The following is a 25,317-nucleotide window of genomic DNA, read 5'->3' as shown; positions in this document are numbered from 1 at the left end:
TTGCTGGTGGGAGTGCAAGCTGGTACAGCCCCTCTGGAGATCAGTGTGGTGATTTCTCAGTAAATTAGGAAACAACCTTTCTCAAGACTCAGCAATACCTCTTTTGGGTATATATCCAAAGGATGCTCAATCGTGCCACAAGGACATGTGCTCAACTATGTTCATAGCAGCATTGTTTATCATAGCCAGAACCTGGAAATAACCTAAATGCCCCTTGATCCAAGAAAGGATAAGGAAAATATGGTACATGTACACAATGGAGTACTACACAGCAGAAAAAAATAATGACATCTTGAAATTTGCGGGCAAATGGATAGATATAGAAAACATCATATTGAGTGAGGTAACCCAGACCCAGAAAGACAAATATCACATGTACTCACTCATAAGTGACTTTTAGACATAAAGCAAAGAAAAACCAGCCTACAATTTATAATCCCAGAGAACCTAGACAGCAAAGAGGACCCTAAGAGAGACATTCATGGAAATAAAAAAAGACAAAATCTCCTGAGTAAATTGGGCACATGGGGACCATGGGAGGGTAGTGGAGGAAGGGAGAGGAAGTTGGGGGTGCAGAGAAACATACAGCTCAATAAAAACAATTTTAATAAAAGAGCTGAGAGTAAAAGACTATTGAGTGCTCACCTGCAAATGGAAATGCAGTGGGAGGTTAAAGGTTGTCTGGGGGAGGGGAGACACAGACCCCTGAAGCCACTGGTAAGTTGGCCTTATTCAAGTAAATAAGCCCACCCCTGCGCCTGCAGGCATTCCCTAGTAAAACCATGGATGACAGGGGGTCTGCAGGGGACTTGGCGAGAAGGGGCTTGCAGAGAGATAATGGTTGAGGTGGAGCAAGGCCAAAATACATTACATGTGTGTACGTAACTGTGGAGGAAGAAAAATGCTAAGGAAACTACAGCCAAGTCACACCCCACCGGGTCCTCGTGCCACAGGGTAACTGGCTAGTTGCTTACTGTGAGCTGAGTTGCCAAGAGACAGAGCTTACACAACTCCTATGTCAGAAAGGAAAATGGAGATGGCCGAGATAAAAGAGGATGGGTGTACAGCCCTGGGCTTTCTAGGGACTGTGCAGTCCAACACACGGCTTTCCAGGAAGCGTGGGTACGAGATTCAATAACGAGTTGTACTACAATCTATAAGCTGCCTGTGTATGTCATGCAAAGTCACAAACCCTTTGCCAAAGGCAGGACATGCACTTTGCCATCGTCAGAATAAATGAATGGCCAGGTGCACAGGCACAAAGACTGAGATGCCAGCACCGGGGTGGCTGAGGCAGGAGGACCGCAATTTCAAAGCACCAAATAGAAAGCACAAAATTCAGTCTTGGGAAACACACACACACACACACACACACACACACACACACATTTAAAGAAAGAAAGGGGGGAAGGAATAAGCGGGGCTGAGGATGGAGCTCCATGGTAGAGTGCTTGCCCCTGCATGAAAGGAAGAGAAAGGGAAAGCCTGCTGTAAATAAAACAGATGCCAGGAGATATAAAGAATCCAGCAAGTAAGACCCAGAGAAGGGCCTGGGTATGATGGTGCACGCGTTTAAACCCAGCACTCAGGAAGCAGAGGCAAGAAGATCTCAATGAGTTCAAGACCAGCCTGGTCTATTTAGTGAGCTCCAGGGCAGCCAGGAGTCCCTGTCTCAAATAGATAGATAGATAGATAGATAGATAGATAGATAGATAGATAGAGATAAGCAGCCCAGAGAAGATTTAAAGAATTTAGTTACAAAAAAAAAAGAATTTAGTTACAGTAAAACGTAAATTAATAGTTATTTTTCCACTCTTCAGTTGATTCATTTCTTTTAAATAAAAACTAAGGTAGCTGGGCAGTGGTGTAGAAGTAGGTGGATCTTTGAGTTCGAGGTCAGCCTGGTCTACAGAGTGAGTTCCAGATAAGCCAAGGTTACATGGAGAAACCCTGTCTGTGTAACAACCTTGTTTGTTTTTGTTTTTGAAGACAGGTTTTCTCTGTGTAACAACCTAAACTGTCCTGCAATTCACTCTGTAGACCAGTCTGGCCTTGAACTTACAGAGCTCAGCCTGCCTCTGCCTCCCAGTGCTAGAATTAAAGGCATGTGCCACCTCTTTACCAGGTGAAACCCTGTCTTGAAAAACTTAAGAAAGAAAGAAAGAAAGAAAGAAAGAAAGAAAGAAAGAAAACAAGAAAACAAGAAAACAAGAAACAAAGAAAAACCAACAAAAAAATCATGAAGATTAAGGAGGGTTTTTTTTTTTTTCCAGTGCAAAAATACAGACTTAGAAACTTCAGAATGAGGCCTTCATATAACTAATACAATCAGACCAGAGTGGGGAGGGTGTCGTGTGAGTGAGTGTATCTGTGTTAAATGTGTATGTGTCTCTGTGTGCAGTGTGTGTGAGTGTGCATAAGTGTGTGTCTGTGTTTCTGTGTCTGTTTGTGTGTATCTGTGTCTGTGTATAAGCATGTGTGAATACAAGTCTGTATCTGTATGTGTCTGCACATGTATCTATGTATTTGTGTGAGTATGCCTGCATCTGTATAGATGTGTATGTAGATGTATGTGAATGTATGTCCCTGTGTGTGGATATACGTGTTTCTATATGTGTCTTCTCTTTATGTATATATCTCTGTGTGTTTGAGTGAAAGACAGAGAGAGAGAGAAAGAGAATGAATTTGGAACCAGGGAGCAATTTTAGGAGATTAGCCACTTAGATTAAGTGCTTAAATAACATTATTATAGGGTGTCATCAAATTACATTTGTTTGGCCACTCTTACTTAGGATGATTCAGTCTGACAAAGAAACACCACCCTAGGATAGAATGCTGAGGGACTTAAAGGGCCAATGATTTTTCTGCACTAGGGAACAACTGGAGTTCTAGACAGTCATGCTTCAGTTGAACTTAAAGGGGGGAAAGAAAAAAAAACGGGGCTAGAGAGACAGCTCCGTAGGTAAGACCGCAACTTCGGGGACCAAAACTTTTCAACTTACTCATAATTTCCAGCTCAGACCTTTCTGCTGGTGGAGTTCTCTGAAGCTGATGCTCAAATAACTCTATGTGCCTCTTCAATTTTCGTGTGTGTGTGTGTGTGTGTGTGTGTGTGTATGTGTTAGTGTGAACTCTGGTGCACACCTGCCATGATGTAAACATTCAGTTCTGAGGATAAACCCAGGGTAAACCTCACCTTTCACCCTGAGACAGGGAACTTCTGTACAACCTTGAAGACGTAGGTTTCTATCTCCAGCGCCCATCTAAAGAGCCAGCCCTGAGCGTGTGCCTGTGACCGCAGAACTATGTGTTGAAACAGAGACCATTGGGGTTTGCTGGCTGACAGACTAGTTCCAGATTGACTGAGTCTCTGTCTCGAGGGAATAAGGTAGAGTGTGATAAAGGACACAAACGTCTTTCTCTGGCCTCTGTGTACACAACACACACACACACAAACCTGGACCTGATGAGACACGCCTGTGACCCCAACACTTGGGAGGTTAAGGCCAGAGGACCACTGAGTGTTCCAGGCCAGTCTAGGGAAATCCTAACTCAAAACAAATAAGTCAGTAATAAAAAGTTAAGAAGTGGAGTGAGTCACGAGATAGTCTGACGGTCTGATAAGAACTTCCGTTGGCTCCTCATTTGGACACAGGACTTGACTTCCACTCTGTCTAAAGAGGCATTTTGAAGAGCAGGCTCTTTCTGTCAGCGTGCTGGGAAATAGAAAATGAGTCACTTTAATCCTCACTGCTCAAGTCTTGGCGAGCTCTGACTTCAGCATTTCTAAGCCAACAAACAGCATTGCATGACGTTGTCCAAGCAGCCAGGAAGTGGTGGGGGACCCCAGACTTCCTTTGTCATCATTTATAACGACGCCAGAGGCCAAGACAGAATGTCCTGGGCTTCGACCCCTACCTGCAACCACACGCATTCTGAACGGTGCGCCCTGCCTATCCCAGGAGGTTCTGCCATCTAGACAGAAGTGACTGAGGCACAGTTTAAATGGCCAAGGAGCCCAGATGTCTTGAACACCACTGGCAGACATTACCATCACCAAGAACTGGCTCTCTGTGAAAACAACTCCTCAAGAGCAGCGATGCTGGGTTTACTCTGCCTGAAGCTCTGAGGTGCCTCCATCCCCTGAGAGGGGCTGACCAGGGTGGTCCTTATGAACTAGGACCACAGTGACCTGCAGCATCCTGCATCCCTGAGGCTGGCCCTAGGTCCACTTTTCAGCAATAAATGTGTTTCCCTCCCTAATTCTGACCTACATCACAGCCATTTGGTTCAAATCTGGCACACACGTTTTTTTCCTCACACTGTCTCAGAAGATGACATGATTTTTCTGCAGAGTTGTCTAGACCCAAACAGCTACAGGCATTTATTTCCTCGAGAACAGGGACCGCAACTTACGGGGACCACAACTTTTCAATTTACTCATAATTTCCAGCTCAGACCTTTCTGCTGGTGGAGTTCTCTGAAGCTGGTGTTCAAATAACTCTATGCGCCTCTTCAATTTTCGTGTGTGTGTGTGTGTGTGTGTGTGCTCACATGCGCATTGTATTGTGTGTGTTAGTGTGAACTCTGGTGCACACCTGCCACAATGTAAACATTCAGTTCTGAGGATAAACCCAGGACAAATCTCACCTTTCCCCCTTGAGACAGGGAACTTTTGTTGTTCTCCTGCTGCATGGGTTAAACGAGCTGGCCTGAGAACTTCAGAAAGTCTCCCGGCTGCCTCCAGACACTTTGCCTGTTTCCAGCTTCTATGTGGGTGACTGAGATTCAAACTTGGGTCCCCATGCTCGGGCGACAAGTGCTTTCACCCACCGAGCCACCTCCCGAGGCCATCCCTTGAACCATGTTTAAAAAGCTTTATGGAGCCAGGCAGCGGTGATGCACACCTTTGATCCCAGCATTCAAGAGGCAGAGGCAACCAGAGTTTGAGGCCAGCCTGGTCTACAGTGTGAGTTCCAGGATGGGTTCCAAAAGCTACACCGAGAAACCCTGTCTTGAAAAACCCAAAAGAAAAAAGTTTTACTGATTTTGACTTTACATAGCAATCTGATTGCTCCTCTTCTGTCCCTGGTGCAGGATCCCATTCATGTCAGGCAAGTACTCAGCTATTAAGCTTCATCCCCTGTCCAAAACCACCAGCTCCAAACCATTAATGAACCTCCCCAGTGTCCTCTGTTTCCTGAGCTCCCGAAAGGCAGTGATTGTGTCTGCCTTGCTTGTGGCGCTGTCCCCAAGCACTGGGCACCCAGAAGGAGGCCAAGAATGTATCTGTGAAGTGAATACTTTCATTATGGTTCAAATACCTGCAACTTTTCATAGCCATAAATGCTCCAAATTCAACCCATAGCTCCTTCTCTCCTCCAGTGGAGGCTCTCAATCCAGCCCGTCGCCTCATGCTAGGCAGAATGGCTCCACCCTGTCTATATTTGATCCTCTGCCCTTGAACACGGTGGGCCTGGGCCAACCAGAGGGTTCTCTTGGAAAAAGGGTCCCAGAAGTCAGCGATGACAAAGTCAAGAGATTAAAACTTGCAGCAGACACTCCATTGGCTTTGAAAGAACCAAGTGCCATGTCAATAAAAGGTTGATATGGCAGGAAATAGGAAGTGGCCTCTAGAAACCAATCTTTAATTGACAGCCAGGAAGAAGTGGGGCCTTAATTCTCCACCAGCAAGGAGCTTTATTTTGTCACAACCATGTGAGCTTCATCTGCCTAACAGCCTACCCACCCCACCAAAAAACAAAACAAAACAAAACAAAAAAAAACCAAAAAACTCCACTGGGAATCCCACAAAATTTCCAATTTCTAGGAGGAGTAATTTAGAATTTGCCTTTTCCTCTCTCGTGGGGCAGAATCGATCACACTCACAGCCTTCCTAACTCCTCGCTATCTCATATCTTGGTCTTTTGACCCCAAGAGGGGGTTAGAAATGTTTTCTACTTTTCAGAAAGGTTTTCCAGAGGTGGCTAAGCTATCCAGACAGACAACAGGACAACATCCAGGCCTGCCAGTCAGGGGACCCAGCCTTCACTCTCATCCTGCAGTCTGGATGTACTTTTCCATGACGATTGCTACTGAAAAACACACCGCCAGGCGATCTACATAGTGAGTTCCAAGCCAGTTAAGGCTCCATACTAATACCTTAGGTCTCAACACTAAACGAACAAAATGTTGATGACTTGACGCTGTGTATACACACTCACACACACACATACTCACACACTTAAAAATGTGAGGATAAGTGGTCATGGCGATATACGGCAGATCTCTGTGCGTGCAAGGCCGGCTTGGGCCTCATAGTGACTTCCAGGGCAATGGAGAGAAACCCTGCCTCAAAACAAAACAAAACAAAAAAGATCCCTGAGGTTCTGTCTCAGTGCCCACATAGCATGAGCAAGATCCCAGATTCCAACTCCCTACACCCAACCCCAACACCACACACACACACACACACACACACACACACACACACAAAGTAATTTTCCATTGTCTGGAAATAATAGTCTCTGAAATAAGCACACCCACTATTCTGTGAATATCAGTTAGTATAATCCGATGCACAGACTCTGAGACTTTTAGGGTTGGGGCTGGAGGGATGCTCAAAGGTGAAGGGACCCCAGCTTTGACTCCAGGCACCCACAGGACATATCACACCCACCTACCACACTAGCTCCAGGGCACCCAACACTCTCTCCTGGCCTCCATGGTCACTTCATTCATGCGTTACACATACATGCAGGCAGGGAAACATTCAAACAAATAAAATGAAAATTATCTTTTTTTTTAAAGGAAAAAAAGAATTAAGAAGTATGTCTAAGACCCTGGGTTTGAGACCCCAACACCAATGTCTGCCCACCAGCAGAGATGATCTCACTCTCTCTCTCTTAGATGTAATAGCAGATAACTAAACTACCACATTCAACTCCGCTGTGCTAAGAACAGCATCCATTTTTATTCCTTCACGGTCCAGCATCTGTTCTCCATGACAGGTGTCCCCTTAAGTGACTGGGGAGGTGCAGTGGCCCTTCCCGCACAGAGTCAACTTCCCGTCCGGTCCGCCAGCAGGCCTGCATCTGCTCCTTGTCTACTCCATTAGTGTGAGAACCTGCACTTAGCCATTAACCCTCCACGCCACTCAGGGGCAAGACTGCACCTCTGCACGATAGCAGGGTGGCTTTGGGAACACTGTCCACTGTCTGTGAGGACACAGGCAAAGGAAGCTCACTCAGAAATCAAACTCACGGTCCTAGCCTTGGTTCCTCTCAAACTAGGAGCAGTCGGAAAAAATTAAAACAAGAGATTAAAAACAGAAAACGTTTTCCACACTCTGAGGAGCCTTTAGCCTTCACAGTCAAGGGTACCACCGCATACGGCACACAAAGCAGATGACAGTATCAGCCTTTTCTTCTGGAAGGCCTGCAGGGGGCTTGCAGAGGCACTAGGTCACAATTTCCAATGGAGAGGGAGGAGAGGAGGAGAGAGGAGCAGCAGACCTGCACCCTAGCATCTCCATCTCCCTCCTGGGGGAGGGGGAGCACACCCAGCTCCCGAATCTGTTCTCAGAAACAGCAGTAAAGGAGCTCTCCTGGGGCCCAGGGATCCTGGGTAGTAGAGGGCTGGCTGTCCCCCAGAGCAGAGCACAAAGTAACATCCTTCTGTTTTCTTTTTGCCTCTTTCCTTGAAGAAGAGATGAGAGGTTTCTGTTTTTCTTCATGGTGCAGCGAATCCCTAAAGACCATAAATAAACGCCTACCTGCACATTTGGGAGGGCAGTCAGGATATATTTCTTTTTAAAAAGAAAAGTAGTTTTATGTTTTATTTTAAAAACAAAAGCTAAGATTCCTACCTTGCATTCTCTTAGGATGGGCTTAATCTCCTTATTTGCTTATTTATTTATTTGTTTATTTATTTAGACACAGTCTCAGCAGACAGCACAGACTGACTTTGAACCGTTTTTTATTTTATGTGTATGGAAGTTTTTCTGCCGCATGTATGTATCATGTGACGTGTGTGTCTGGTGCCCTCGGAGGTCAGAGGAAGGTACTGGATCCCATGGTATTGGAGTTACAGATGGTTGTGAGAAACCATGTGGGTGCTGGGAATGAAATCCCAGTCCTCTAGAAGAGCAATAGGTGCTCTTAACTGCTGAGCCATCTCTCGGGTTCATGGCCTGGAACTCTTAATTCTCCCATCTTAGTCGCCCTGTTGCTAGAGCCAGAGGCATGCACCATCACACCCAGGTAATAATTTTCATATGTTTGCTGGTTTTTAGGTCTACAGACTTACCATAGTGCTCAAGAACGCTAAGCCAACACTCTTCTACCCTAGACACACTTCTGTAGTTTCTAACAGGGACTATACTTCTGTGTCTCCCGGGTAGACACAGGGTCTGCGTCTCCAAGCTGCCTTCAACTAGGAAACGCCCCGTATACATGCTATATGGCTACATGGGGCTTGGGGAGAACATCTTCTAGCAACAGGGATTACCCAGAGAGAAACCGCAGCCTACAGCCTCCAATGAAAAAAGTTCATACCAGATATCAGAGGCCCTGTTCCAACCCAGCCGCCACTTTAGCTATGAGACAGGCTGGATGAGCCCTCCTCCTATAGGCCTGGAGTCCTCTGGGAAACAACAGCATGGCTACAGACACTGCTAATACATAAGCGCTTCCAAGTCTGAATTTCCACAATCTAGATGATTCAGAGGAAGACAGCAGCTTCATCATTACAGGGCTGTCAGGCCCAGCCCCAACCCTGAGTCAGTAACTCCCTACCAGGCTTACGTTATTAAATACCGGGCTGTATTTAACACCAGTGAAGCTTTTTGTCTGGCTGTTCTTGGGTGGTTATTTTGTTGTTGTTGTTGTTTTTAATTAAATTTAACCCATAACGGGCTATGGAATGTCTCATCCAGTAAAGGTATTTTGTCACCAGATCTGGTAACCTGAACTCTATCCTGGGGGACCCACTTGGGATAAGATGAGACGTTTCTCCTAGAAGTTATCCTGACCTCCACATGGCGAGCATACACATATGCAAATAAATAAATAAATGTATTTTTGTTTGACCATGCATGGAGCGCATGCAAGAGAGAGTTCTGTCAGAACTGTGGTTAAGTGCTGAGTCCAATCTCCCACACCACATACTTGTGGAGGGGTGGGGAGAGGTGGGACTGGGAGAAGAGGAAGAGGAAAAGGAAAGCAACAGGACTCACAACACTGGGGAGGCGCCCAGCAGTGATGGTGAGGGGGCAGAGGCAGGACCTCGGTGAGTTCAAGGCCAGCCTGCACCCAAGTGAGTTCCAAAACAAAAAACAAACAAACAAAAACAGCACTGGCAGGCAGAAACAGGCAGATCCCTGGGGCTCTCTGGCCAGCCAGCCTAGCTGACTTGGCAGGCCATTCCAGACCAGTGAAAGGCCTTATTATCTAGAAGAAAAAAAATGATCTGAGGTCTGAGGAAGGACATCCAAGGTTGTCCTCTGACTTCAACAAGTATACCGGAACACACACAATCACCACTAACCCATGGAATTTTGCTACTTAAATTCCTTATTCTGAACCCCCCTCCCCCGTGTGTGTGTGTGTGTGTGTGTGTGAGAGAGAGAGAGAGAGAGAGAGAGAGAGAGAGAGAGAGAGAGAGAAACACTGGGGACAAGTCCAGGCTTTCAACCTTGCGCGGCCAGCCTTCTTTCACTGAAATACACACAAACGCACCATTAACCCTGCTCTAGACCGGGGCTCAGCTTTGTTTTCTCAGTCTCTCGGAGCCGTTCTCTTTCCTGGAACCGCGGAACATTTTATGTGTTAAAACAAGACTGGCCGGCGAGCAGAAGTCAATACTCTCTGTAACATTTCAAAGGCCCCCGGTTTTTTATTTCGAGGATAGTGCTGACTTTATGTTTTCAAGAAATGATTTTCCTTTCCCTGGCTTAAACACTGCAAAGAGCAGGGTAAGGAAAAACAAACAATGGCATTACCAACGCGTTTCTCCTCAATCTGCCATTAACTAGTGCCGCGGCCGGCAACAACAACGTTGAAACGTTTTGGAGGGGTGCCGGGGACAGTCTCATCACTGACTTCAAGCTTACTACACAGCTGAAGATGACTCTGAACTCTCCCACCTCCCTCCAGGCTCTGGACTCCACCTCCCGAGTGCTGGCATTACTAACACCAGTCACCACACCTCTACCTGGTAACACCCCCCCCCCAACTCTCCACCAAGCAGTCGGAGGTCAAGTGGGGTCAGAGGATAAGGAGAGGGGACAAAGACCAGACACTGACTCTCCAAAACCCGGGCATTTGCTTCCTTGGCCAAACCCCAGCTAGTGCTACTAATTCACAGCTAAAGTTAATCAGGAACGAGCAGCAGAAGGGTCACACGGGTTCGCGTCAAGTTCATAGGAGCCGGAAGTTGAAGCAAGGGTCACACGGGTTCGCGTCAAGTTCATAGGAGCCGGAAGTTGAAGCAAAAGTTCAGCTACCGGGCTGGAGAGATGGCTCAGTGGTTAAGAGCATTGCCTGCTCTTCCAAAGGTCCTGAGTTCAATTCCCAGCAACCACATGGTGGCTCACAACCATCTGTAATGAGATCTTGTGCCCTCTTCTGGCCTGCAGGCATACACACAGACAGAATATTGTATACATAATAAATAAATATTTTAAAAAAAAAAAGTTCAGCTACCATCTTCTGCACCCAGATACTCAAGGTCCTCCAGAGTGCTGAGCGTTAAGGCCAGCAAGCACCCCAGGATGGCAGAGACTACGGGGTGCTCCACCAGTTTGGACTCTGAGTGTCTGACACGTGGCCAGCTAAGTCTACTTTTCTTACCCATCAGATGATTTGGCTAATCTGAATTCTTTCCTTTTGAGACTTCCTATCTAAACTGCCCCCATTTGCATCTCTGATGAAATAGAGAACAATTCCACAACGCGACCTCAGAGGCAGGACCCCAACCCGCCATGTTCAAGGTCGTGTTCAATCCCTAGTAATACAAAGAGAATAAAATAAGAATAAAAGTTAAAAATCAAAATATGACCTCATAGAAATGGAGTCATATTTATTTTAGTCTGAGTTAAACACTAAATAATTTATAATTATCCTACAGGTAAAGTCTAGCTTACTTGGCCAATTAAGAGAGAGCTTCCTAGCCAGGTGTGACAGTGCACTTGGGAGGCTGAGTCTGGTGGACCTGAGTCTTGAGGCTAGTCAAATCTACAAAGAAACACTATCTCAAGAAAAGGAGGAAAGAAGGACCATCCACCTGTGCCACTCAGTCCTAGCTGCTCCACTGAATACTAACATTAAACAAACAAATGGGGGGGGGGGGGGGATGCTCTGCCTGTGTGCTTAAGGAACCACGAGAAGAATACCAACCAAGATAAAGAGCTGTAGTTAGCGGGAAAGAAAGGCTGGGTGAGGTGATATACATCTTTAATCCCAGCCAACGCAGATCTCTGGGAGTTTGAGGCCAGTCTGGTCTAGATAACGAGTTCCAGGACTACACAGACACTGTTTAAATAGAAAGAAAGAAAGAAAGAAAGAAAGAAAGGAGGGAGGGAGGGAAGGAGGGAAGGAGGGAAGGAAGAAGATTCTAGAACTGGATCTTTTCTTCATTATCTCTGACAGTCTTTGAATATTTCACGAAATCTCATTGTGGGAGGACCCACAATTCCACAGTCATCTCCACCAGGGGACTGAATGGAAGCACGCAACCACCTCCAAGCTGCCCAAGTCCTGTTTACCAGACCCTGAAGGGGAAGGCAGCATCAGCACCAGGGAGAGTGATGGCGTGTGTGTGTGTGTGTGTGTGTGTGTGTGTGTTCAATCTCATTCATTTGCCTTTCTTCAGTCTTCACAAAGCTGTACGCTGCTTCTCCATTATTAAGGGTTAAAGGCACCTAATCACCCGGCTTCCACCGTTAAAAACCCAGCTCAAAACGCTGCCACCCCTAAAAAACGTATGCACTCCAAAGCTTGTTGATAAGGCTGTGTGGGTGGGGGGCGGGGACATGGCTGAGCTCTCCCTCCTCATCTTTGGCAGCCAGTGTCGAGTGTCGTTTTGTAAACTTCAGGCTACTTTGATCTTGTCTTGGATTGTCCCAGGGTCTCACCTTAACACTAGCGCCAGATGCCAAAGGAAGATTGCTGGCCCCTCTCCAGGAGTCAGCCATAGCTTGAATAACACAAAAGCACAGGGCCCTTTAACAAAGTAGTGAGTGGATCACATGTCTGATAGATTAAATGCACCGGTTTTAAATACAAATACGTTGCGGATCGCCGACTTCTTTTGTTGCCACACCAAACCACACGAGTCTATTTCAGATTGCCTTGATTGGCTTCATGTTCTCGCTGTTGAGTCCCTGGACAGACGCAAAGCACTTGTGAAATATCCAAATAGGTGGAGAGGAGAAAGGGGAACGAAAGGGAAGCCCGGGCCAGAGTGACCCTTACTGAGTCACCGTTTCCTGAATGGCGGAGATCGCTGTTGGGGAGGGGTGGGGGGTGGGGGGTCGGGAGAAGGCAAGCTGACCTGCGCATGGAGGCCGAACCCTTAAGCAAGGAGCCCCCCACCCTGCAGCTCCGACACCCAGAGCCTGGCCCGGTGTGCTGGAGCGCCCTCCGGTGGCCACGCCGCAGGCCCCACCACTGGGACTCTTCCACAGACCACGCTCCCCGCCGTGGAAGGAACGAGACACGCAGAAAGTTTCCGAGCCAGGCGGTCAGCAAAAGACTAGTCAGGTACCGGAGGGGGCCTGGATGCTCCGGCTGGGCAGAAGCCAGCGCCCAGACCGGAGGCGACAAGGAGAAGTCGGGGGTCTAAACCGACCCCTCAAGGCCTCCGACGTGGCTCCGGGCGGGACTCCGGTCTGCAGATCCCACCCGCGCGGGATTTGTCTCTGCAAGCCCACCTTGGCAAAGGGGTGTATGGGTACAGTGCATACCTCCACGGCGGGGTACCCTCGACACCCTGGCTGCAAAGCATGCTAGGGCTCTTGTTGGACTCAGTGCATTTGCTTAATTGGAGGGAGGGGGCGCAGCGGCTCCCTGTGACGCATTGTGGTCCCTAGTAATCTGATTCCAGACGTCCCTGAAGAGCCCACCTTGACTCACCCGCCCCACCCCCACGCCACCTTCCCCCGGCCGGGGTGATGAGTGGGAACGGCGAATACCTGCCTCCTCCCCTCCAGCCTCCAGGTTTGGGCGCCAGGGTAGCACCCGGGTTTTCCAGCCGCACGCAGTGGACCCGCTGGCCGAGTGGCGGCGGCTGGAGACCAGGGGCGGGCCGGCGAGGCCCGGCGCAGTGCCTACCTCGTCCACTGTGAGCGGCATGCAGATTCGGTACTCCTTCAGCAGCATGGTCCTGCCGGCCGCGGACCGCGGGGAAGAAGGGGGCGTCCCAACAGATGAGCAAGGTTGGCGCCCAGCGGAAGGCAAGGGCACTGGGAGCCGGCGAGCGAAGCAGCCCCGGCGGTGCGCTCAGCTCCTGGCTGCCTCCGGTCCGCCCTGGAACATGTCAAGCTTCGAGTCCCGGTGTCTGTGACTCCCCCGCCTCCTTCCTCGCGGAGATCAGCCCTCCCGGTATTGCAAAGTCAGGGATTGAGGGGAGGGAGACCCGCGGGAGACAGCTCGAATCGGTAGCCCCGGGCTGGTAGGCGCGGCCACCAGATCAGGACATGCCCGGCAGCGGGCAAGAGAGGCAAGAGGGAGGGGAAAAAAGATTTCCACAAATTCAAACAAATGCACAAAAGTCACCCTCTCGATCCTCGTCCGAAAGCAAAGCTGAACCTTGCGAGCCCCCTTTTCCTTCGACCCGTCTACCCTGGGCTAATGTCACCAGGAACACATTGCCTCAGGAGCCGGCGATGCTGACTTTCCAAACAAAGGCTCACTGGTCTCCTCTCCCCGGGCGGTAAACAAGATTTCCTGCTCTTTTTTAGGGCCAGTCCCCGAGTCTCTCCAGAGCTCAGCTGGGAGAGAAAAGGGAAGCCGCCGCCGCCAGGGCTCTCCCCTGTTCTGGGCCCCGGGTGTCTCCAAGCTCGGAGGGTGGCTGCCAGCGCCTTGCGCGCGTCCCCTCCCCCGAGTCCCTCGGCTCTGCGAGCGCCGTGCGTGCCAGTGAGTTTGCAGCTACCTCGCCGCGTCTGGAGAGACCGCGCCGAGCTGCAGTGTGCCTGGGGCCGGGAGGTGGGTGCGGGAGGAGCGAGAGCGACCAGGCTGACATCAGCAGCGGCCGCGGCGGGGAGGGTAGCCCCATCCGGCCAATGGGGAAACGGCAAAGAATGTGGAGGATTTAAACAAAACAGCATGTCTCTCCCCGTCTGCTGCCAGACGCCGCCAGGGCTGTCCCGGAACCCATAGCAGCGAGCGCCGACGAGGATCTCAAAGAGGGGTTATCTTGGACTCTTAAAATACTGAGATCTGTTTTCTACTGTACCTGGGGTACCACAGGGTTCTCTACTTAGACGCTCTGAAAACGCTCTGTTTCCAAAGACCCCCTTGACTTTGGGGGCGGGGGTCTTTACAAAAGCCCACTGCGAGCATTTTTCTCTCTGATAGGGTAAGCAAGGCCTGAGCAAGAAAAGTGATGATTTTGAGAATGTGTTTTCTAACATGCTCTCGAGACGGAATCCTGCAGCGGTGTGGGTGACAACAAAGCACACACATACACACACACACACACACACACACACACAGAGAGAGAGAGAGAGAGAGAGAGAGAGAGAGAGAGAGAGAGAAACACTCCCTGTCATCACTTGTTACCTCTTACGCTCTGGCTCTGCAATCCTATTGCAGGCTTCTCAGAGCAGGAAGAATAGGTTTTCGTGTCAGCACTTCTAAGTTCAAAAAGTCACAGTGAAACGTCAATAAAAATGCCTGGGGTGTTGGTATTTCATCCATATTAAACAGATCTCTCGTTTTAACCACGAAAAGCACATTCTTTAGTTACTCAGGAAGCAGCATGTAACTGCTGAAGTCTGGTTTTCATTTGTCTGGTATTCGTTTTTTTTTAGCTTGTTTTTTCTAAAAATGAAAAAGAAATGCATCCACTGCTTATAAGAGAATAATCTGTAAGCATCACTGGTTCTCAAATAAATATACATAGATGTGTGTGTGTGTGTGTGTGTGTGTGTGTGTGTGTGCTTGTGAGCTCCGATGACCCACATCTACTCAAAGGGTTTATATTGGGCAAAGCAGATTATGCAGACCTCAATGATACAGTATTTTAAATTATAATCAATAAATCATAAAGCAATGTAATGGGGATGGGCTGTGGCTAAAGTTGTCCAGATGGCCCAACTGAGTTTAGATTTCAGGGAATGTGATCCAGCCAGCTAGGAAAATGACACCCTAAATCTAACTTATATTTTGGTAAAAACAAAACAAAAAAAAAAACCTATTTTCTAGATAAATGCTTCCCAAAGTTGGTTCAGAAACATTTACAGCAGCTAATTAAAGCTAAACCAAATTCCTTAATGTGGGGAATTTGTTTCTGTTTTTTAGGACTAAGTTTCTCTGTGTAGTCCTGGCTATCCTGGAATTCTGTAGGCCAGGCTGGCTTCAGAACTCAGAGATCCGCCTGCCTCTGCCTCCCAAGTGCTGGAATTAAAGGCATGCGCCACTACTGCCCTTTGAGATAGAGGGGTAGAGAATTTAAATCTGACACTGTAGTGTTGGATAATAACACTACGGAAGGGGGCGACAAAGAAAAAATAATCCCCACTGTTTTTTCTTTTTTCTCTTAGTGGAGTAGCTCTTCATCCCCTATGCAGTGTCGGGTCCCACACAGATCCTCCCATGTGGTTTTTTTTGTTTTTGTTTTTTGGGTTTTTTTTTTTTTTTTTTTTTTTTGTTTTCTGAGACAGGGTTTCTCTGTGGCTTTGGAGCCTGTCCTGGAACTAGCTCTTGTAGACCAAGCTAGCCTCGAACTCACAGAAATCCACCTGCCTCTGCCTCTCTAGTGCTGGGATTAAAGGCGTGCGCCACCACCGCCCGGCCTCCCATGTGTTTTAAATTACCTCTAGACTGCTTATATTGTCTAACACAATGTACATGCGATGTAAGTAGCTGCTATACAGTGAATAACGACAGAGAAACATCTTCACGTGCTCAGTACAGTAGTGTTTCTGTGCATTTTTGATCTGGGTGGAGTGTGCATCAACAGGCAAAGAAACTGCCCTGCCCTCTCTGCCCCGCCCTCCCCACCCCAGGCACCTCCTGTTGCAAGGTGACTTCCCAAAGGACTCTCTTTTCCCTCCCAATCAGCTTCTTTATTGCCGGCACATTAACACTGTGTGAGCACAGCTCTAATGCTAGCTAGCACCTTAAAAGCCTTTTGGCGAAGGCAGCAGGGTGCAGGCTCTGAGGCTGTCTCTCCCATGTCAGCCCACTAGTATTTCCTAACCCTTATGGCTGCAGAAGACCACTTCTGCTCGATCCTTCTGCTCATCCCCTTGTCTTCTCAGAGAATCCTCCATGCCAACTTAACCCTTGCGACATCATTTTAAAGGCAAGCATTGTCTATCTGTGTGTTATGGAAAGCGATGCGGATGGCAATATGCTGAATTGGTTGGGACACAATAAGAGAGGTGACTGTATCAACATAATACTACAGAAAACATATGGGAACATATGGACTAGAGAGGGAATGAAGAAGAGAGGAGGAATATAAACGATCTGAGCAGGAATTGGGGTTGGCTAGTATTCATTACTATGGCTCTTGTTCTGGGGTTAGGAAGAGTTCATTCATAACTCATTTGGTCTAGAGGAGAGCGCCATCTACTGGTCAAAGGTAGTGAGTGCTTGCAAATGTTTCAAGCCCTGCCTTCACCAGCAAATGCATGACAAGAACTGTACCTTTTTTGTTTTTGTTTTTGGGACAGGGTTTCTCCGTAGCCCTGCCTGTTCTGGAATTTGTTCTGTAGATCAGAATGACCTTGAACGCAGAGATCCACCTGCTTCTGCCTCCTGAGTGCTGGGAGTGAAGACGTGCGCCACCACTCTTGGCCATACCTTTGTTTCTCTTAAGCCAATGAAGCCATGGTAACGGTTGGTAAGAAGGTTGTCCATTAAGGATGGGAAAGCATCAGTTATCGGTCATCACATTTAAAAATGAGTGTGGGGGGGCTGGAGAGATGGCTCAGTGGTTAAGAGCATTGCCTGCTCTTCCAAAGGTCCTGAGTTCAATTCCCAGCAACCACATGGTGGCTCACAACCATCTGGAATGAGGTCTGGTGCCCTCTTCTGGCCTGCAGACATACACACAGACAGAACATTGTATACGTAATAAATAAATAAATAAATAAATATATTTAAAAAAAAAAAAAAAAAAAAAAAAAAAAAAAAAAAAAAAAATGAGTGTGGGGCACAGAGGATGTAAAGATATCATATGTGTTGACTGGAGACAGATGACACTTCATGGTGGGGGTCACTGAAGGCATTTAACGGCATTCTTGGTTTCGGTGATTAAATGTGCCAACCATCCAGCATTTGGCTGTGTTGGGATGGGGGTGATAAGGAATCAGGGTGAGATTCATCAAGCATATGCCATTGTCTAGCGGTTCTGAGCTTGATTGAGACTGATTTTCAGCTTGTCCAAATAGAACTAGGGGGTGGGGTACGAGGAATGTAGTAAGAGAACTCATGCTCAAAGTCCTGGGGCCTTCTATTCTTCTCGCTCTACAGTGAGAAGAAAGGGTTAAAGAAAGAAAATAATTTTAAAAAGAAAAACCAGGCCTTATGGGCTGGACAGATGGCTCAGCTGTTAAGAGCACTTGCTGCTCTTCTAGAAGACGCCAGTTCATGTTGGGAGCCATGCAACCTGGTCTCAGATCAGCGTTTGAATGCCTGAGGTCCAATGGTTCTCCTCGAGACAAGGATGGTGAGGATGCTCTCTCGCTGGATCACAGGGCAGTGCCGGACTCTGCTGAATTTATGCAGCTTGCAGGCTCCCTTCTCTTGTTATATTGATTCCTTTGGCGGTTTTTTTTTTTTTTTTTTTTTTTTGAGACAGGGTTTCTCTGTGGTTTTGGAGCCTGTCCTGAAACTAGCTCTTGTAGACCAGGCTGGTCTCGAACTCACAGAGATCCGCCTGACTCTGCCTCCCAAGTGCTGGGATTAAAGGTGTGTGCCACCACCGCCCAGCTGGCGGGTTTTTTTAATTTATTTATTTATTTATTATGTATACAACATTCTGCCTCCATGTATGCCCACACGCCAGAGGAGGGCACCAGATCTCATTACAGATGGTTGTGAGCCACCACGTGGTTGCTGGGAATTGAACTCAGGACCTCTGGAAGAGCAGCCAGTGCTCCTAACCACTGAGCCAGCCCCCTACTTTGGCGGGTTTTAATTTCACTTTGTCAGTCACGCATGCAACAGCTGTAATTTCCCCCCGGAAATTCTGTTCTTTCTCGAATATTTTCTCCTTAGAATCAGCAGGGGACTAATGCTTCTCAAATCTCTTATCTGGAATTACTAACTACGACTCCTAATCCTGGGAGCTTTCCTAACTCGACAGAGGCAATTAAAATTAATGGGTCTGGCTTTCATATTTGTCCTACGGCAAAGGTAGGTAGAACCACCTCATGGAGAAAGACTCACAGAGCAGTAGTGGCAGGAAGTCAAGAGTACACGTGTGAACATGACACTAGGAGCATTGCCTGTGTCTCACGGTTCTGGAAAGGAGAGTAAGGCATGCAGACGCAGACTAGGGAAAAGGTCTCAGGAGTACACATAGTGCCAACTGTTGAGAGTAAGTTCCCTGCACACCACACACAGAACCATTGGTAAGGTCTGGTATGCTCCAAGAGGAAAAAATACAAGGCAAAATGTGGGATGACAGCTCCATCATAAAGATATATACACAGGAGCTTATATTGGCGGGAGAAGCATGGGATGGTGGATGGGAAAAGAGCGCCTTACCAATGTCTGCCTTCTACAGAGAGACTGAGGCATGGGACCCTCTTGGAGAAAGGGGAGCCGTATAAAAGCATATCTTTCAGACATGAAAGAATGATCTGGGTTTGAATATTGAATATTGAATACTGTTACAGCATTGTGCCCATGTCCATTACTTCTTATCTTTGTCACCACAAGTAGCTGCCAGCTGACATCAGTGCTGCAAGAGCAGGGTGTGTCTGGCTGGATAATTAGTTAAACCTGCAAAAATGCTGCACTCTATGTCTAGGATAAGGTTATGTAGGGGGCGGGAAAGTGTATTTGGGGAAGCACAAAGGAGAACAATGGGGGCTTTTGTAATGATTGTGATGTATTTCTCAAAATATGATGTGTTTCTTAAAAGTCAAAATAGGAGCCAATAATAAAGCTGTTCAAGTAAGTCTGGTAGAAAACTCTGTGAATAACAACAGCTAAAGCTATTTGGGTTCACTTGAGTGCAGTCCACTTGGTGGTCAGATTTCTTCCTTGCACCAACACCCTTCCTGTCTCAGGACCTGAACCCGAGCTGAGGCTGGACCCTTGCAAATTCAGTTCTTAGCCCCCACATCAAGCAGCTCCCAACTGCCTGTATCTCCAATTGCAGGGCATATAACATCTTCTTCTGGCCTCTGAGGGCACACAACTACTCATGGAAAACGCACATATATACACATCCACAATAATAATTTAAAAAAATATCCTGGGAGTGATGGTGAACGCCTTTAACCCCAGCATGGTATAGGAAGTCCACTTGGGAGGCAGAGGCAGGCTGATCTCTGTGAGTTCACGGCATAGTCTACATAGCAAGGTACAGTTCAGCCGGAGTTACACAATGAGGCCCTGTTCCAAAAATAAATGAATGAATGAATATAAAATTAAAAAAGAGTTTAGCGCTGTTGTCATTCCCATGTCATTTTATATTGCCAAAGTAACCCATGATAAAGGCCCCTCTGCTTAACCTCACCCTCGATCAGATAGCTAAGGTGGTCTCTGTTTCTCCACTGTAAAGATAATGTTTTTTCTCTTTCCATGCATGCCTTCTTCTGTCCTCAAGTCCAGCACATGCTCAGGAGGATGCATTTAAACCCCATCTCCTCAGACCAAGGGTATCTCCATCTCTAATGCAGAATCCCCCTTACCGGTGTGTGTGGTCGGTGTGTGTGGTTGGTGTGTGTGGTTGCCTGTTCGTTTGTGGTGGGAGGAGGCACATATGTACACGTGCTCGTGTGTGTAGCGGGCGGGGGACGGGAGGGCTTTTGATCTTGTTAGGAGTGGTCTGGCTTGTTTTTGGAGGCAGAGTCTCTCACTGGGACCTAGTGCTCTTCCACTAGGCTAGGTTAGACCAAGTTGGCCAGCCAGAGAGCTCCAGGATCTGTCCCCTCTGTCTTTTTGCACTGGGATTACAAACGCAGGCCGCCACACCAGCACGTGGGTTCTGAGGATCAACTCAGGCCCCCATGCTTTCTCAGAAATCACTTGACTAACTTTCCTATCTCCCAGCCCCTCTCTGATCTGTTTATTCACATTTTTTTCTTCAGTGCTAAGGACTGAATCCCAGGCCTTACAAGAAAAAGTGCTTTACTACTGAGCTATGATCCTACCCCAAATCATTTAAATATTTTCAGTTGAAGAAATCTTTCCCCCCTCCCTCCCCGCCCCCAAGATGGGGCCAAGCTGGCCTTGAACTCACAGCAGGAGTAAGGGTGTGTGCGCTACCACTGCCCTGCTTCATCTTTGTTTTATTAAAATAGGAATTGCTTGGTTCCAACAACTGAGAAGAATGATAAAGCACAACTGTGTGTTTACATATACTTGAGGCCCTGTGTTCCTTTTCGTTTGTCACTAAGCAAATGCTAAATCCTTTCTTAGTAAAAACACAGGGCTATAGAGGACCCAGGTTCAATACCCAGGACTCACATGGAGGCTCACAACTGACTGGAGTTCCAGGAGATTAAACACCCTCTTTCAGCCTCGGAGGGCAAACATGCTTTTTAGACACATTCAGGCAAACATCCACAAGTAACAATAGTAAAAGATCATTGAACAGCCGGGCAGTGGAGAAACATGCCTCTAACGCCAGTACTTGGGAGGAAGAGGCAGGTGAATCTCTGTGAGTTCGAGGCCAGCGTGGTCTACAGAGCAAGTTCCAGGGGAGCTAGAACTGTTACACAGAGAAATCCTGTCTCGGGGGAAAGAGGGGATACCACCGCACAGTTTGTCATTGGTCCCTCATTTCAGATATATAAAGTCCATTACTGGGGTATTATTTGGGGAAGACAACCCCAATCCAGTGGTACTGTGAATTTTGATTCCGGCAGCTTTAGTCCCATCACTGGGGCAGCAGAGGCAGGGGAATCTTTGGGGACAGCCTTATCTACAGAGCAAGTTCAGGGCACCCAGAACTACACAGAAAAACACCTTCTTGGTGGAGGGGAACAAAACCAAACCAAAAGCCAAGCAAACAAATAGTATCCAGAGGGAGGGACTGGGAGTGTAGCTCAGTGGTGTAATGGTGGCATAGCATGCACCAGGCATTCGAACCCAGCACTGTGAAAGACAGAAAGAGGATGTAATAATTTATAACAAAACCCCAGCTTAGAAGCTGCAAAGATAGCTCAGCAGTTAAGAGCACTAGATGCTCTTCCAGAAGACCTGGATTCGATTCCCAGCACCCACATGGCCGCTCACAATCAGCTGTTACTCCAGGCTCAAGAGAGCTGCTGCCCTCTTCTAGGCCTGGGCACCAGGTACACACGTGACACACAGACATACATGAAGGTAAAACTCATGCACATAATTTTTGTCTTTGGTGTTTTGAGACAGGGTTTCTCTGTGAAACAGTTCTAGTTGTTCTGAAACTCACTTTGTATACCAGGCTGCCCTCAAACTCAGAGATCCGCCTGCCTCTGCCTCCCAACTTCTGGGATTAAAAGTATGTGCTACCACTGCCTGGCTACATATTTTGGGGAAAAAATGTTTAAATTAAAAGAAAAAACTAATCTGCCTGTGATAAATTGAACGATGGCCTCCAAAGCTATCTGAAGATATTCCCTTACACAGGGTCTTTGGAGGTGTGATCAAACTAAAGACTTTGAGATGAGGTGGCTATCCTAGATGAGGCCTAGAGGAGTGGATCTCAATCTTCCTAATGCTGCGACCTGTTAATACCGTTCCTCATGTTGTGCTGACCCCCAACCGTAACGTTATTTTTGTTACTACTTCATAACTGTAATTTTGCCACTGTTATGAATCATCATGTAAATATCTGATATGCAGGGTATCTGGGAAAAGGCCCCACACGTTGAGAACCACAGAGCTAAAGGGAGATTGGATGCCCACAGAAAAGAGTAGCGGTGCTAGGGAGATGGCCCAATCTCCTTTCCATGATGCCCAGTCTCCCACTTGCTCTCTCTATATCAAATACACAAATTCATCTACATACATATACACATCTTTAAAAAAAAACCCAGCAATTCCTCTAATTGCTTTAAAAATGGGCAATTTACAAAAAGAAGTATTCTACACAGAGGGACATTTCTTTAAGGCTTCCAGTGCCTGTAATCCAGTATGACTCCCAACTTCAAATCTCTAGCCACAATGGCGTCCCTTGACCTGAACCACACACGTACACGCTCCTCACTCTTTTATTTATTAATTTATCTCTTTTAAATTTTTTTATCTTTACTTTAATGTTTTGTTTTCAAGACAGGGTTTCTCTGTTGCATCCCTGGCTGTCCTGAAACTCACTCTGTAGACCAGGCTGGCCTCGAACTTAGAGATCTGCCTGCCCCTACCTCCCAAGTGCTGGGATCAAAAGGCCTGCCCCCAAGATCAGCTCTCATGCTCACCTTCTTAACACTACCACTTGGCCAAGCCAACAGACACCCCAGGTGCAGCCAAAACTGATGCTATTCCTCTTCCTGTCCTCCCTAATCCACCGCTTCCTGAGAAATGGCGCTTCCACCCAATCAGACACACTGACCAAAAAGCTCGCTGACATGTTTAACTCCCCTCAGCAAACTTGGGTCCATCTTCAGACTGTATCCAGGATCCAGCCACTTCTCAGCACCTCGACTGTTGCCCCCATCCCTACCACAGTGGTTTTCCTTTAGTTAGGGTTATTGCAAAAAATTTCCCAACTAGACTCCCAACTTCTGCCCAAACTTAGTGAGCAGACAGCATCCAGACTGAGTTTTTGCTTGTTGGTTTTTTTTTTGTTGTTTGTTTGTTTTGTGTGTGTGTGTGTGTGTGTGTGTGTATGATCACAGTACTGGGAATGGAATCCATGAATACTAAAAAAATCATTCTACCACTGAGCCACACTCCAGCTTCCAGCTGATTCAGTGTGTTTGTGTGTGTTTATGTGTGTGTGTGTGTCCCCATAAGTGATTCTTTAATATGTTAGCTCATACCGCTCCTTTGTCTCAGACTCCACTGGCTTCCCATCTCACTAGAATTAGACATTCTACCAATGAGCTACATCCCCAGGCTTCTTTGTTTTCTACTGTGGACATGTTTCAGCCCACGTGTATGCTTGTATGTATATATACATATATCATATACATATAGCATATCAAACCCAGGGTCTCATATATGCTAGGTAAGTGGGGGTTTTTTTATTTTATTTTTTTTGGTTTTTCGAGACAGGGTTTTTCTGTGGCTTTGGAGCCTGTCCTGGAACTAGCTCTGTAGACCAGGCTGGTCTCGAACTCACAGAGATCCGCCTGCCTCTGCCTCCCGAGTGCTAGGATTAAAGGCATGCACCACCATCGCCCGGCAAGGTAAGTGTTTTATCACTGACCTACATCTCCAACATTAGGCTGTATATTTTCAAATATTTTTCTCTCTCTTTATGCATATGTATGTGTATATGTAGGATATATGTGCCACCATGCATAGCCAGTGGTTGTTATATTAATGGTTCTCAATTGAATTTATGTCGATGTACATATATAACATACTTTTTCCTTACTGTGTTTCAATAAAAATCTTGGAAAATATTCTTAATCCATAAATATAACATGACCAGTATTGAGTTTAAAGCAAAAACAAAATTTAAAATACCAACAACACCTCAAATAAATAAATAAATATATAATATCTCTGTATATATAGAGGGAATGAGGTTATAGGTGGTGTGATCATATAGTCATATGTTGTTTTGTTTTGTAGGGTTTTTTTTGTTTTTTGCTTTTTTGAATTTTTGAGACAGGGTTTCTCCGTAGCTTTTTGGTTCCTGGCCTAGAACTAGCTCTTGTAGACCAGGCTGGCCTCGAACTCACAGAGATCCACCTGCCTCCGCCTCCCGAGTGCTGGGATTAAAGGCGTGCGTCACCACCGCCCGGCTGTTTTGTAGTTTTTAGACAGGGTCTCAGTATTTAACTCCGGCTGACCTGTAACTCACTACATAGACCAAGCTAGCCTTAAACTCAAAGATCCACCTGCCTCTGCCTCCTGAGTGCTGGGATTAAAGGCCTGTACCACCAATACCCGGCCTGAAGGTTTTGTTGCTGTGGTGGTGGTGGTTGTTTTGAAGAATCCTAAACTATTTCATAAGGATTCAGAAGGTGTAGATGATAAAGTTGTACAGACCTTAAAAACTGCAGTTTTCAGGCCAGAGTGATTCAGGTGATAAAGGCACCTGCTGCCAAGCCCCAGGACCTGAGTTCAAGCTCCAGGTCACACATAGCAGAAGGCAAGACTGACTCCTAGAAACTGTCCTCTGTCCTCCACACATGTGTACACAGACATATAACTAAATAAATGTCAAGATAATGACAATAATGCCATGCAGTGATGGCACATGTCATTAATCCAGCACCGAGGAAGCAGAGGCACGCGAATCTCAGTTAGAGGCCAGCCTGGTCTACTGAGTGAGTTCCTGGACAGCCAGGGATACACAGAAAAACCCTGTATTGAAAAAAATTAATATTAGCTAATAATAATAATAATGAACTGCAATTTCCTTAGAAATGTAATCTAGGTTGTCTTAGGGATTCTTGTTATTGGAACGGTGGATTGAGCGAAAACGAAAGAACACTGCTTGTTATAGTACTGAGCTGCCTGCCACCCTTTCTCTTAGGAGCAATTAGAAATCCTACTTATCAATTCAAGATTCTCAAGCAGAGAAAAACCTTAGAATTTTTGTTTTCAGGGTCGGTTTTAGCCTCCTCACTTATAGATGAAAACACCGAACGCCAAGAAAAGTTAAGTGGCTCACCGACGGTTCTGGTTAAACGTATTTCGAAGCAGAGGACGTGGGGATTATAGGAGACGTCCTGCAGAGTTCCATTGCTTTCCCTCAGCCGGTGGACACTCTCGTCCCACAGTTTGGGTCAAGAGCGTGGAGCCACTAGTTCCG

At 46.9% G+C, this 25,317-nt stretch overlaps 1 protein-coding gene across 3 annotated transcripts in view; it reads right to left on the bottom strand.

The window, feature by feature from the left end:
* Positions 1 to 25,194, bottom strand: part of Pitpnc1 (phosphatidylinositol transfer protein cytoplasmic 1) — a 276,157-nt gene extending 250,963 nt beyond the window's left edge. For 2 of the 3 annotated variants that reach the window (XM_041635714.1, XM_041635719.1), the window contains exon 1: positions 13,332 to 14,188. In XM_041635714.1, coding sequence (XP_041491648.1) covers positions 13,332 to 13,379 — 48 coding nt within the window. In that variant the 5' untranslated portion in view covers positions 13,380 to 14,188. Of the gene's footprint in view, positions 1 to 13,331; positions 14,189 to 25,176 lie in introns of those variants that run through there. The other variant, XM_041635717.1, reaches the window with a different exon arrangement.
* Between the last annotated feature and the right edge of the window lie 123 nt (positions 25,195 to 25,317).

The sequence above is a fragment of the Microtus oregoni genome, unplaced genomic scaffold (genome assembly GCF_018167655.1).
Source record: "Microtus oregoni isolate MIOR12 unplaced genomic scaffold, Mior012 000048F_ref0000485, whole genome shotgun sequence".
Classification (NCBI taxonomy): domain Eukaryota; kingdom Metazoa; phylum Chordata; class Mammalia; order Rodentia; family Cricetidae; genus Microtus; species Microtus oregoni.
The sequence above is the reverse complement of the archived record's forward strand: the minus strand, read 5'-3'. Positions and strand labels throughout refer to the sequence as shown.